Raw genomic sequence first — 14,982 nt, 5'->3', positions numbered from 1 at the left:
TATATATATATATATACACACACACACACACACTTAATCCTATGATAACTGCCTAAGTCAAATATAGTGGAACAGTTGAAACCAGTTTTAAGTATCCAAGAAATTATAGCATTTTTAATTCACTCAGCAGTCAGTCAGGTTGTTGTTATAACAGTGCCATTTTAGGAGGGTGTGTGGGACTGCTTAAATGTTAAGAACAAGTGTGTCCCCAGGACATATGCCTATCTTCCTAGTAACTTACTAGGAAATTGTCCTTCACAGGGTATGTGGAATCTTTTTGTTTGTTTGTTTGCTAATTGAGATCTTATTGTTAAGTTGACAACCCTTGTGCTATCATTTTTCAGGGATGAGAAATCTTTTGAAGTTAGAAAATATTAAAATATGAAAAAGAGCAACTTGAAATGTCCATTTCAAATATTATCCTGGCAGGCTTATTTTATTAGGTCCAAACCAGAATGGTTTCTCTTGGCATCCACGTTTGCATGCAACATGCCCATAGGTTTGCATTAAATCCCTGTTCAGCTTTCCTGATTTACTCAGAGCCCTAATTATCTCCATCTTTGTTTTTTTTCCTTAATCCAGGAAAGCTGTATCATGCTAGAAATTTAGATTTTGGACTATTTCTTGGGTAAGTGTATTGGCATGTGAGTCTATCCTGTTTACAAACAAAATAGGATGCATTAAAATAGGGGCCTAAAAATGGCTTAAATGCTGTTCTGTTTGCTGTTGTCATATAAGTAATTGATTAGAAATGAAATTTGAATCCATATTCACTATCTGATATAAGAACAATGCAAATAGTTAACTGTATAAACAATGACCCATAAATTATATATGAAATAAGTATGAGTTTTATAATTATTTTCGCAAGCAGAGTCAGTGGTGCATTCTAACATGATTTTTTTGTTTTGTGTTTTTAACTGGCTGTTCCTATACTTTCAAGTTGTTGGCAGTTTCTTTTTATTAAATAGCTTAACTCATATAGTGTTATATATGGCCCTAATAACTGAGACACATAAGCTGCTCGCAGATGCTTAAAAAAGAAATGCCTTACTGGAAAAAGCAGTATATTACTTTGACCTGACTTCACAGTGTCTCTATCTCAGGTGCTTCAGAGGAGCTTTTTGGAGCTTTCGTCTAAAACTGATTCAATCAGCTATTAGATCGAAGCTCTAAAAAAGCCCCAATCTACAGACATTGGGCAAGCAGAATCCAGCTAACTATCCAGCTAAGATCCGGTATTTGTATCCATACAGGTTCTATCTCAGTTTCTCTGTATTTGAAATTTCTTTGAATAGTCTATGAATTCCATTGTTTAGTGCTGATTTTCTTCCCAGCAGTCTCGTATCAGGGATGCTGGTATTCCATTCATTTACATCTTTGAAATTATAAGTATATTTTTGTCAGTGACATTTCACTCTAGATCTCCCTCTCTTTTGTTTCAGTATCTAAGTTCTATGTAGGCATTTACAGTTTAATATTTAGTGTGTCTGTCCATTGAATATCTGATTTACTCAGTTGCTTGAACTGCCTCTTAACCTTTCTTATGGACATTTTCCCCAAATTAACTGTAGTAAATGTATTGACATTATTACTAGAATTTCTTTGTTATTTCTTTGTTATTTCTAATGCATTTAATTGACACTTCTCAGCACCATCTTTAACTTACCCAGACTAATAAAATAGCTTCCTCCAAAGAACTTTGTAGACCATGTTGTGGCTCTTTGGGTTCTCTTGTTCAGCGCTATACAAATGTATATGGTATCTTGAATGAGCTGGCGGAGCACTGCCTGCAACTTAATCTTGGCCCGAAAGAGGGAATTTGACTGCTCTTTGTCCAAGAGGTATACAGTTTATGGATGCTTCTGAAACTTCAGTAGCTCCTGGAATTACAAGGAGTATTAGACTGGGTGAGGTGATTTGTGTAAAAAGTTGTTTAACAATGGATAACAGGAGAAGTATTCGTTTTTAATGAACCACATACAATTTAATAAATGTGTTTCTCCATTAAGCTTAATCATCTGTGCTTTAAATAATCTTAATTCCATGGTTTGTTTTGTTTTTGTCTTTTTGCCACTTCCGAGCATAGAATTAAGAGCATTTGTTACAAGGATACAGATCACTGTCATGAAGTTTGTATCTTGTAGTTTCAGCAATAAGCCAGGTAGCTGTAGTTTAAAAAACAAACAAACAAATAGATTTTTGTGCTCTCTTCTAGGTGGGATATAAAAAATAGTTCCTGGACTGTAACTCAGCAACTGAAGCCTTTAGTGGTAGCTCTCGAATTCCAAAGAAACAACAAAACACTATTTAGGTCGGCAAATTTTGCAGGGTACATAGGCATGTTATCTGGAGTCAGACCAGTAAGTATTCCTTACTTGCAATACTAAAATACAATTTTTGGCCAGGAATGTGCTTTTTATAACACAAGTTGCCTTTCTTCTAAGGACCACTTAAATATTTATATAAAAACAGACTGCTTCAGAGACTGCCATCAAGTGTCTTTTTATAACTAAAATTGTGCATAACTTCTGTAACTGCCACCATTAATCTCCCCAGATGCAGTGGGACTGTATGCATTCACAAAACAAAAGAAAAAGGACTCCTACTGGCAGTGCTACTACACAGTTGCCCAAATAAAATATGAAAATTTGGGAGCTAAATTTTACAGCTAAAGAAACTTCACCTCAAACTTGTAATACTACATTATCAAAGACAGAAATCTTTTAAAAGAAAACCATGGCTAAGCAATAAAATTGACAGGAGTGGCTGCTGACTTTTCTTTTTTTAATTTGTATTTTTACATATACATTTTCCCTATTAATTCAGGCAAGCAGAAAATGAGATCCATGTTCCTCCCATAAGGAGAAGTGGTTTGAATATGAACACTTTTAAGTGTTCAAGTATTGATCTCTCCTCCTGAAAAATAGAGGCTTGTATTTTAAGTGGACTTGTCTTGTTTTTATAAGCAGCTGAGACCTGTCGTTTAACTACATCCTAAATGCCAACATTATAAAATGTACTGTATTTACTTGAATACAAGATAAGATTTTTTTTTCCCCAGTTGACATTGGGGTGGGGGAGCCCCTCATAACAACATCTAAGGAAACCTCACTAAATATAGTGTCTGTCATTAAACTGCTGCTAAAAATAGCATGTGCTCAGTAAAGGAAACCAACTATGGAGCTGCTTAAATGCAGCCCATGCTGAGCATGACTATAAAACACATGGCCCACATGAGGCAAAAATGCTGATGGGAACCTACCACAAGGATAGGTTAATGAAGCCCATCTGAATAAGACACATGGTAGTACCCATTAACTGCAGTCCCTTTCACTACCAGTTCTTTTTTTAGAGTCATGGTGGGCCACTACATTGCATACATTTTGATTTCCTCTTCACTCCCACAGCCAAGCCTGCACAGCTTAGAGTGAATGCTGCCTGTCACCCCTTCTCTTGGCCTGGAGCGCATGATTAATGTGACCCCGCCCTCCTTGAGGTGGAGCCAGACCAGGTTGCCCTGCACCTTATTTGCATATAAATTTTTGGAGGATCCCAGGACTTATGACAAGAACACCCAGTTCCAGTCATGAGTTGGGGGCCTAATTAGTACCTGAACCCTTTGTGGGGGGGGAATCTGGAGTACACACACATACTGAGCAGTGCTGAGCTGTGGGGTCCCCATGGCTTAAAATGCTGTTGACTCATGTGGGGCCCTGCCCAATGTACTGTGTGGTAAATTATGAACCTTTGGCTTTGGACTAATATCATGCATAGCCGGCAGGGAAGATGCACCATAATCACTAAGGGAGTTTTCCTAGTCACTCAGGCAAGGGGTAGTTTTTCTGGCAAGGGGTAGTACCCAAGCAGAGGTAATGTATAATTAACCTCCCACTTTCATTTCCAGTGGGAAGATCTTGCCTTTACATCCATTTTATGGAAATGGGAGATCCTTCCCTAGCTTGTTCCTGTGGCTATTTGGCTGAGGGCAAGGAAAGGTCAGGGCATCTGAACCCCAAGCTGCTGGGGTTGGGCCTGCACGTAGGATGACTGCCAAAGGATTTGGAAGCATCTGAAGGCCCAGGCAGGGGTGGAGGATGTTTTGTGGTAGTAGGGCCACATATGGTTCTTGAATGACTCTCAGATTTGGAATCGACTTGGCTGATTTGACTTGGAACACAAAACATTTTCCTTTAAAAAAAGTTTGTCCTGGAGATACCATGATTAACGAGATAGAAGGTGGTTCTCCCAGGTTGAGGCCTCTCTTGCAGTCTGGACAAAGTAGTTCTCCCAGGGTGAGGCCTGTCCATTGCTCTCCAAGCAGGCTGATCCCTGCAAGTTTTCCCAAAGTGGGAAACTTGACTGGACAATTTTGTGGTAAGGGGGGGACTGCTTTCCTTCTGGCTTGTTCCCCAACTTTTTGGCTAGAAGAAAGTGAGACCAGAGGGTGTGTGAGCCCCAAACCTTCCAGGCTTGCGGCTTGTATGTAGGATGCCTGCCATGGATTTGGGGAGTATCTGAAGCCTCAGACTGAGTCTGAGAGGGAGCTTACGTGGCTACAGCCATGTTTAATTCCAACGTTATTGTTTGCAAATTTCTTCTCACTTCCGTGTACTCAGAGAGAGCAGGGTCTGACAGTAAAGAGAGGGGGAAGGTGCTGCTAAAGGAAAAAGTTGGGGGGAAACAGAAAACAAAGGGGCTACCTACCCCCCCACCCCAATTTATTTTGCTTGATGTACCAGTGGGAGGGGGACAAATTCAAGAGAAACCTCCAGTAATTAGATTCTTTACCTCAAAAATTGTAACAAATGTATAAATTTTCCATATATAGAATCTAATTATTGGGGGTAATCTTATAATCAGGGTTGTCTTCTGTATGAATAAATATGGTACCAAGATTCTCAAAGTGCTGACTTCCCTCTCCACCACCTTGCCCTACATTTACCACAGCACATTGGAAATACAGAAGCAACTCCGACCTAAGTTCCTGCACTTCTCAAATTTCCTTTTCCTTTTTGCTTAAGACACAAATTCACAAGTCTACAGTTTGGAAAGAATGTAAGCTTTACTTGTAAATTCCATTACAGAGCTGCTGGAGAATCTGAGCATGCAGGAGGGGGTGGGATGGGAGGAGTAGGGAAGAGGCTAAAGGTGTAATTTTAATACTACAGTGGATGCACATAGTGCAGGGGTGGGCAAAATGTGGCCCAGGGGCCAGATGCTGCCCGCCAGGCCATTCTATCCAGCCTGCGGGGCCCCTAAAAAATTTAGAAAATTAATATTTATCTACCCCGGCTGCCTGTCATGCGGCCCTCGATGGCTTGCCAAAACTCAGTAAGCGGCCCTCTGCCAAAAATAACTGCCCACCCCTGACATAGTGGGTGCATCTACATGTGCTGTTAATGTGCAGCAATAAACTCTCTGGAGCAGTTTGAGCTGGAATCAACTGCTCCTGGGCACAGCATTTACACGTGCGTCTGGGCTTGCAGCAATGTGAGCCAGGGCATAGAAGCCCCAGGCTGGCAGGAGGTGGGGGAGGGTGGAGGGAGGGTCAGCCTTGGATTCCTGGTGGCAGTATCAGGCGGCAGAGGGGCTGGCAGGAGCTGGGGGGCTGACCCCCGGCTAGCTGGGCTGACCAGCACAATTTGCGCTCGGCTGTCACTGTCTGCACATGCACTTGATCACGCTTAATGACTCTGCTGTAAGATAGTACTGTCCCCAACAGTACTATTTTATAGCAGAGTTAATCAGTCTACTGTGCCATAATACCAGCTCACATATAGATGGTGGCACTTCACTGCAGAGCTAATTATTCAACTCCTGAGTAAAACACACGTGTAGATGCACCCATTGAGAGTTAACCTAAATCAGTCCAAGCAAACTAGGCTTCAGACCTGGAACATTTATGAGGTCTAGTGCCAGGCTGGGCAATAAATCTACTCCTAAAAAGGTGGTAGGTACAGTACTAAACCTGAATACTTTTTGATGTTCATCTATTGGTGTGAAGAAAAAATGCCCTACATTGAATTATAGTAGCACAGTTTTGCCAGGCTGCTTCAGTAAGTTGCAAACCCCATGATAGATCTTCTATTTGTTCTTCTGGCTTACCCAGCTATTCATTAATGGGGTTCTCTGAGTAAGACTGCAAGATCAGACCCACAGCAAAGTAAGAAGTTCCAAGGGGCCAGATGGCATTTCACATTCTCAAATCCCTGAGAAAACAGTTAATGCAAAAGGCAGATGAGTTCCCCCTCCTCCTTGCAGCTTTTTATGACTCAGTCTTGTGGGTAAGATGACCTTGTGTTACAGAGGCAGATGCATTCATGGATGTTTCAGGTGTTTCAACAGGGTGGAATAGAATTGTGCTTCTGCATCTAATTTGATTAGGTGCCCAATAGGACGAATCTGACCCAAGGTACGTTCACTGGAAAGTATGTATGATTAACAAGTTTACAGGATTAGGTGCATGTTCCCTAGAAAATTCATTGTTAATGTAACTTTTTACTGATGTGATGATTGGCTTTTTCTTTATTTTATCATGAGGATTAACTTGTTTTCTTTATTTCTCAGGGAGCTTTCACTCTTACAATGAATGAGCGTTTCAGTATTGATGGGGGCTACCTTGGTGAGTAACTAGACCTGTTTCTAGAATATGCAACCTGTTCAAACTTTAGGGGCAGCTGTTAATTTATGAAAAATATACATGCATAAAGAGTTGGTAGATGACGGCTATAAAAGAAAGGAAATACAGGGAAGCTTAGGCTCTGGATTATGTCCAGTGTGTAAAAAAACTCAAAAAGTAAGATGGTCTGACCACTGAGAAGCTAAAGACTGTGTGTGGTTATGAAGATAAGCTGTTAAAAAGCTTGTCTAAATGTGTCCCAACCATGCAGTTGGTCCAGTAAAAGATATCACAAAAATCCTTGCACCTTTGTTATAACTAATTATTTTATTTTATTTTTTGCAGGAATCCTTGAATGGATTCTTGGTAAGAGAGATGGTATGTGGATGGGCTTCCTCACTAGGACTGTTCTAGAAAATAGTACAAGGTAACAATTTTTTTCTTGATATTTTGCCTGTTTTCATATGACTTATGGTAGTGCTGCCGCTACTAACATTCAAAATCCTCGTCTAGTTAACATTTGTAAAAGAGTCCTCAGAGAAATGTAAACACTAAATCTGCTTATTTTGACATTCTTCCACATGCCAAACAATATGTAGGGACCTACATAAATCGTGGAGAAACAGAGGGCTTTTCGTGGCACTCGGAGCCAATTTCACAGGCATTTTGCGGCAGCCCCACCCCTTGCCACTGTTTGGCGGAGGGACCCTAGGAGGGAGGAGGGACATGGGGGTGGCTGCCATCTTGATGGCTGGGTCCCCTTCGTGTGGCCCTGCCCCTTTTTGCTGATTGGCCCCAGGGTGGGAGGAGGAGGGACAAGAGGGCAGCCACCATTTTGATGACTGGCTGCTCTTTTGTGTGGCCCCACCCCTTGGCACTGATTGGCAGAGAGGCCCCAGCAGCGGGAGGAGGGATCGGGGCAGCAGCCTGTTGTCTGCTGTCGTTCATGCCATCCTGCCAGCCAGCACCAAGGACTGCTGGCTCCCACTGGGGAGCCATCATTTTATTTTTTTTATTAATTTTTTTGTTGTTGATTTTGCAGACAATCCCAGATTTTGCGAATTCTGCAAAATCCACAAAACCACTAAATAAGTAGGTTCCTAACAGTGTGTAGCAAACTATATCACTTCCTTCCTGTTTGGTACGTTTTTCGTTTTAGCAGAGCCATTCTTCAATGGAGACTAAATTAACGACTTCTAAACATGTAGCAGTTTATCCTACTAAAATACTTCAATTAACAGTAAAAATATATATATATATACCATACAATGTTGGGATGCCAGTGGAAATAATGCTTTGCTACAATAAAACACTAGAGAGACTACAGCTGTATTACCATGTGTCATAAAACTTTCTATCTCCATCTTGGCAATAGGTAAAAAGAATGTTTAGCAGACAGCAGATGACTCTTAGTTCATGTTTAAAATTTGATCATTGCTTGCCTCTGGCAAATTTTTACTGAGACGTATTCCTTTAGCATGCATGGCCTGGTTTTTAGGGGTGTTTTGTTTTGGTCGTACAATTCCACTAAATTTCACCTGATCCAGTAAGACTGTGTATATGTGGTGCTATGGAAAATACTTCCTTGGGTATCTGGGTAGGTAGAGAACTTGGATAAGCTAATTCAGCCCTTTGTTATTGGTGGTATAGTTATGAAGAAGCAAAGGAGAAACTGGCTAAAACGAGGTTACTGGCTCCAGCCTACTTCATTCTGGGAGGAAACAAATCTGGGCAAGGCTGTGTGATCACTCGTTCCAGAGCAGCTTCTCTGGATATATGGGAGTAAGTATACTTGACAAAGTCTCAAAAGATTCTTTCCCCTAGCACTTAAGAACAAGACGGATCCTGTTATGGATCGGTCTGTGCCTTCCCCACCCCCCAATAAAAAACAAGCTGATTCTAGTACACAATGAAATTCCTAAATATTTTTAGTTGCAGTACTTACTGTATTCAAGTATAATTGCTTTGATTTTATTTTGTTTAGTGCAGCCTAAAAATATTTAATTAGCAAAGGTTTTAAATCTTTGTGTATTAACCTGGCTGCTTATCTACTTGTAAACTTCAAATTCTTTGATTACCTTATTCCTCTTATTAAGACGTTTTAAAAGATATATTTTCTAAAAATTGCCTGTGTCTTAAATTTGAAGTGGATACGTTCTATGCAATTATTATACCACCCCTCAAAAAATCTGTATCATTGTAAATCTCTTAATTTGGGGAGGACCTTTTCCTTAATGGGAAGTCAGGAAGTTTGGGTGTATCTTAAATATAAGGGTGTCCTTATATGAAGGAACATGCTCCTAGTATCATTAAAATAAATCCTTCATACTATAGAGCAAGGGAGTCAAATTTGTGATCACATTTGTGTCCTAGACCAAATCCAGACCACAGGGCTTCTTGGAGGCTGAATCCAGTTTGAGGCGTGCAGCAGCAACAGCTCTAGCTCCAGTCTGGGGCAAATAGTAGCAGCAGAGGCAGCTGTTACTCTGGCAAGGGGCATGCGGCACAGCACCAGCTCCTGCCACGTACCCTGTGCTGGAGTTGAAGCTGCTGCCATATACCCCGCACCACAGCAGCAACTTGAGCTCCAGCATCAGGTATTTGGCAGCAGTAGTTCCAGTATGGCGCTATGGTGGTGGTAGTGGGCAAAGCAACCAGAGGGAAACCAGGGCTATATCAGACCTTGCTTGCCCTCCTGCTGCCAGCTGCCATGTTCATTGGGGCCCAAGGGCCCTGAATTCTGCAGTGTGTGTCCAGCTTGCAGTAGCCCAGCATGCCAGATAGTGGCTCTGTGGGCTACATGTGGCCTTCAGGCTGTATGTTTTGACACCCTTGCTTTAAAACTCTTGGAAGAAAATGGGGGGGAAAAAAAATTTGTATCTTTTTTTTGAGCTTGGACATCAAGCAAGGTACATGGTTCTTGGTAGAAACAAACTACGATCGCTGGAAGCCTCCACTTTTCTTGGATAATCGTAGAGATCCTGCAAAGAAGTGCCTGAACCAGACAAAGCAAGAGGTAACATTTTTAAGTACCTTTATTTATAAAGTGCTGAAATTAGCTGATCTTAAGCCCTTTATGGTGATGGTCTACAGTAGCCAGATCCATTCAAGGCATTTGTCTTGGTACAGCTACAGTAACAGACAAGGCTTTGTGATGCAGTTTGTCAACATGTTTGTATAACAGAAAGTCCCTTTGGCAGCCTGGAGCTTTGTTGCTCTCTGGCTCTCAGTGTTTTAGGCTCAGTGGTAGGGTTCTTCCTTGTTCTAGCCAGAGACTGTCACTGCTTTGCTTTTTAAATGCAAGTATAGTTTCTTATGCAGTATAAGTGAAAAGATATTTTATCATCTCCATCTTCAAAGGATCAAATATTTCCTAAACTGTATCTAGGAATTTCATAATCGCCATTAAAATAGCACCTGTCTTACTAAGCACCAAACACTGTGAAACTGAAGTGTCCCACTCCCTAGCAAAATGTAGCCTGCCAGTCTTTCATCCAAACACCTTCTATCCTGAAGATGCATTGGGGATTACATATTCTGTGTTGCTGCTTTAATCTTGTTAGTTAAGTAGTCAAAGATAAGAAATGGCTATTCTCAGCATTAGCTTGCTGCATAACTTGTGCATATCTATACCATGACAACTTACAATAAATCTGCTTTCCTCTTTCAGAACCTTTCCCTATCAACCATTTATGATGTTCTCTCCACAAAGCCTGTCCTTAATAAGGTATTGCATTGTTTTGCACTTCTTGCAATGTTGGGCATGTTGCTTTATATTTTTTTTTAAATGGTGCTCACTCTCCAACCCTGACCAAATTCAGTCATAAACCAGGTTATGCCAATGCTGTATTTTGCTCTTTCGTGATCTCTTCATATATCTAGTAAAAGCTTGAAACCAATATCTTTATTTAAAAAAGTCTTATCCATTAGGTATGAAAACAAAGAATGTAACCATCAAGTCTAGATATACCAAACTATCTGAGAATGCAAAGGGGCCTTGAAAGCATAAGGATGTTGTAGCCAATTTAATCCTTATCATCATCCCTCTTGAATATCTCCCCATTACAAATGATAGTAAAGTTGGAAACCCCCTGCAAACTAGTGTCCATTTGATGAATAACTACTTAATTCCCTTGGTCCTACTATTAGAGTTTGTTGGTTTTGTTTTGTGTGTTGGTTTTTTTAAGGAGCAGTGTGCCAAAAGTCCCTTAATTAAAAATATATTTGTAAAATTTCCTCATGCAATTTAGGATTAAATTCAGTTAACTAATTTAAGGGTTAGAATGTGTTTTTATTTAATAAAAACAATACATTATTCAAGGCATTTGCACTCACTTATTCTTGCTCTTATCCTTGCCACATGCATGTAGTAAGTAATGTTATATTAAAACTAATCCAGTAACAAACTCCGCTATCACTATTAGAAGATAAAGTGTAAAGTAACCAGCAAGATCTCTTCCTCAGTTCTTTGCCTACTATCTGAAACAACTGAATTGTGACTCACAATTAGCTTCTTTCTTTTTGCTAGTTGACAGTGTGCACAACACTGATGGCAGTTGATGGTGGCCATACAGAAACTTATCTGCGGGAATGTCCGGAACCCTGTTCTCCATGGTGATCCTGTCCTTGCCTAGGAGTTGAGCTCTGCCTGTTGAACTGGAGGCTTGCCAAGAAAAGTGATCTCACTGTTTCTGGAGAGGCTCCCCAACCTGCGACGTTGTCAGAAGCTTGATAACTATATAGAAATGGCCATGAAGTCTTAAGGATTGAGATCCAATGCAGGATGGGTCTTGTCCACTGCTTAACTGATGGTTCAGACAACAAGCCTATACTAACCTGCTTTTGTTTCCATTTCCAAGTTTCTTTTTCTGCAGATTAAATACAATAGTTGCCTCTGGGTCTCTACTAATCTTCTGGTACTTCAAAATTTGACTCTTTTTAGTTTTAGACCAAGAATTCTTTTAATAAAAAAAATAGAATAGGAACAGTACCCTCTTAGTACTAGACATTTTTTGATTAAATTAATTTTTTTAATGTTTTTATTTTGAAAAGGATACATACATAGGTCTTAAAATTAATTTTATGAGTCCAGTATTAAAGTCATTTTTAAAATGTCTTAGTATAAAATGTCTTATTCATAAAGTAGCTAATTTTACAATTAGGAAGCAGCTTGGCGTAGATCCAAGTCAGAAGCGGCTGTTAGCATTTTGGAGATTCTTTTCCATGTTGTTTGACTTTTTTTTTTCTTAAAATGCAGGGTTTAATGCATTTTATAGCATAAATGGATATGAATCACATTAAGTCATTATCTGGAAACTGTCTTTGAAAACCATCTCTTTTTTGCCTTAAAATGATTGTATGCTACTCATTTGTGCATAAAATACCAACTTCTACAAAATTTTTGTACTTTATCACAGTACAAGTGAAAGTGGACCCTTTGTGAACAGTACATAGCGGTACTCTTTTATTTATGTTCCTAGCAGATAAAATGCCTGTTAGTGGGTGCATCTACACGAGATTCCACAGGTGCAGTAGACTAATTTTACTATGCACTAGCATGGCAGGCAAAAACCTTGGTAGTATGCAGTAGAATTAGTCTACTGTCCATTAGCATCATCTAAAATGCATGCACCAGCACTACTAGGCAGGAGCGCCAGTTCCTGTGCATTTAGTTCAGTACCTGTGATAAGAGGTACTAAACTAAATGTACAAAAACCACTGTGCATGAAATCATGTGTAGATGTGCCCAGTAAGTATCAGGCTGAACTGTGTGTGAAGTTGGACAGAATTAGTAGTGTTTTGGGGAGTAGAAGGAAGATTAGTATGGTTTCTGCTGTAAGTGGATTTTTTTTTAATTAAAAAAAAAATCATTAACACAAGGAAGAAGGCAGGCAAAGTTTGGGACAAAATTCAACCTATAAGGGGAAAGATGGGATGCTTAGATAAGGTGCCCTAGCATCCATTTTCGTAAAGCTGGTTGCCTGCTTTCTAGGATTCTTCTGAGTATGATAATAGCCATTTCTTGTCTCTGGATTTTTCTTTTGTTTGTTTGCCAATGATTACACCTCTAAGATTTAGCTTTCTATCTCCAGCTCTGTACACTTAACATGAAGGACCAAGTGTATTCTCTTCAATTTTAAACTAACAACTTCTATGTTTTTAATTTATGCTTTAAAATCTCTCTTTGCCTATCTTTATGATGGCATTTATAATGCCTCTATGAAATTGATATAAAATTCATAATTATTTTAGTATACCATTCTCATAGGAAAGCATACCTAAATCATCTGCTGCCTTTGATACTGTATTGCCTTTTGAAGCTTACCAAAAATATCTGTTGTAAGGTATTTAAAATAACACATGGTAACATGAAAACTAATTTTTAACTGCTTTAGTATCAAACCTTTACATCAGTTATGAAGTCAGCAATTCTTGATGCCAATGTAATTATGCTTTTTTTTTTTTTTTCTTCAGAGAAATTCAGAATAATGACCATCCAAAACAGCAAGCTCAGGACTCTCTCCAATAGTTAGAAATTAAACAAAAAAACTACTTTTGTTCCAACTAGCAAGCTGGAAAGTCTGCAGGGAAGATCTTGTCCTTTAAAAAAAAAAATACACATAGCTGAGTACAAATTTGATTAACCAGCTTAATGCTGGAAACATCTTTAATGCTAATATACTGTGGGGACAAATTTAGTTTCCACCTTGTCATAGTACTGATTATAAATTAATGTGGAATTTTTATTAGTGTTTAAAATAATAATGCCTTAAGGAAGAGTTACAGTAAGCTTTTTTTTTTTTTTTTTTTTTTTTTTTAAAGTGGGCTATCTGTTAATGGTAGACTTAGGGTGTGGAGAGAGAACTTTTGAAACATTTTCAAGTGAAGTGAGCTTGGAAGCATTTCAAAAAGATATAGATCTGTGACTTCCATCCAGGAGGTGCTAGAAGAGGTTGCAGCAACATGCAGCTCTACTCCTCACCTCTTGCTGGGGATGAGGGATTGGAGAGTGCTGGAATGGAAATAAGCAGAGGACTCATGTGGGGAACGAGGGTGGATGGGGCTCCCTAGTACCTCTGAGATTCTAGCACTTCAGTTCCAAATCTGCTAAGCCCACTCTTCTCAGTGGAGTAAAGAGGAGGAGAGCTGGAATGGCTGGCAGTGGGGGGCCCTAGAAATAGTGGGGTCTGTGAAAAACAGATGATGCAGAGGGACAGGGAATCTATGCAAGTGAAATGCTTCAGAATAGTAGTTCCATTTCAAGAGGTGCTGCTTTTGAAACGTTTCAAAGGGCATATTTATACAGCTGGTCTTTTGAAATGTTCCAGAAGTGTTTGAAATGTTTCAGTTGTTCCTTCTGTCCACACCCTTATTCCGTGAGTTACACTCCATCTTGCTAATGCTCCAAAACAAAATTATTTTTTTTGCCTGAGGATCTTGAGTAATTAATTAAAACCTTAATCATCTAAAAAAGTAAATGGAAACTGGCATACAGGTGGGCAAAGTGAAATCTAGGTTTTTTTCAGGGGAGATGGGATCTCAATAAATCTCAGAGTAATGGAATAGGATGCAAGCTCCTGGTCCCTTCTCCAAATAGTGAAATGTCCTGCTTGAATACATGGTAATAGTGGCATTGTACTACTTTTATTCCTTTTGTTCAAGTCAACTGAATTAAGTGTCTCTGTGTGCGCCTAATTATAAAATTAACAAGCAAATAACTAGAAACATCCTTACCTGCAAATTCACATAGTTCAACATTACCCCATACCCAACTTTTAATCTGATTTCCGCCTCCCCCACAATGATAGATTGGAGTAATATTTTTTTTTACTAAGATATAAGCATATCAAGAGCATACTAGAGACAAAAGTTCTTATTTCCAAATATGTCTGTATTACATAACACCTTTGTATATATGAATGTAGTAATGAATAATGGGCAAAAGATTCAAAGGTAGACAAATGTTGCACCACTTCTCATAAAGAGCCAAAGTGTAAGCTACTAAACGCACATCCTAATCCAGGATTATTATATAAGAATTTCATTGCTTAAGGTTATGTAGCATAAAATAGAACAGTGCTTCCTGGAACGTGGTCTAAAATTTTAATGGCACTTCTGGTCTCCTTTAAGTAACAAACACGTGGATCATTCCTTGTGCAAAATAACTCGGTCTTGTTGCATGATGTCTCTGATTCTAACTGAATTGCATTTTTGTTTCTGTAACTTCAGATAACCGAAACCTGCTGGAACCTGCATACTCACGGAATTTGTGATATTTCCAACCTAAGAAAATAAAACTGAAAAAATTATAGGGAAACTATGCTTGCTGTCATGTTTTCTATAAAGCTTCTCTGCAACAA

At 39.3% G+C, this 14,982-nt stretch overlaps 1 protein-coding gene and 1 non-coding gene across 2 annotated transcripts in view; both read left to right on the top strand.

Moving 5' to 3' along the window:
• ASAH1 (N-acylsphingosine amidohydrolase 1) overlaps positions 1 to 14,982 on the top strand; it is a 35,180-nt gene extending 20,198 nt beyond the window's left edge. The window contains exons 7-14 of the mRNA XM_006015874.3: positions 583 to 628; positions 2,219 to 2,363; positions 6,571 to 6,625; positions 6,968 to 7,049; positions 8,273 to 8,404; positions 9,515 to 9,638; positions 10,293 to 10,349; positions 11,151 to 14,982. Of these exons, the coding sequence (XP_006015936.1) occupies positions 583 to 628; positions 2,219 to 2,363; positions 6,571 to 6,625; positions 6,968 to 7,049; positions 8,273 to 8,404; positions 9,515 to 9,638; positions 10,293 to 10,349; positions 11,151 to 11,240 (731 nt within the window). The 3' untranslated portion in view covers positions 11,241 to 14,982. The remainder of the gene's footprint in view (positions 1 to 582; positions 629 to 2,218; positions 2,364 to 6,570; positions 6,626 to 6,967; positions 7,050 to 8,272; positions 8,405 to 9,514; positions 9,639 to 10,292; positions 10,350 to 11,150) is intronic.
• Positions 4,257 to 4,414, top strand: LOC112550835. The gene has a single exon (XR_003094867.1). It is a non-coding gene; the product is annotated as a U1 spliceosomal RNA (small nuclear RNA).

This window comes from Alligator sinensis, unplaced genomic scaffold (assembly GCF_000455745.1).
Source record: "Alligator sinensis unplaced genomic scaffold, ASM45574v1 scaffold528_1, whole genome shotgun sequence".
Taxonomy (NCBI): domain Eukaryota; kingdom Metazoa; phylum Chordata; order Crocodylia; family Alligatoridae; genus Alligator; species Alligator sinensis.
This window is presented reverse-complemented; position numbering and strand designations above follow the sequence as displayed.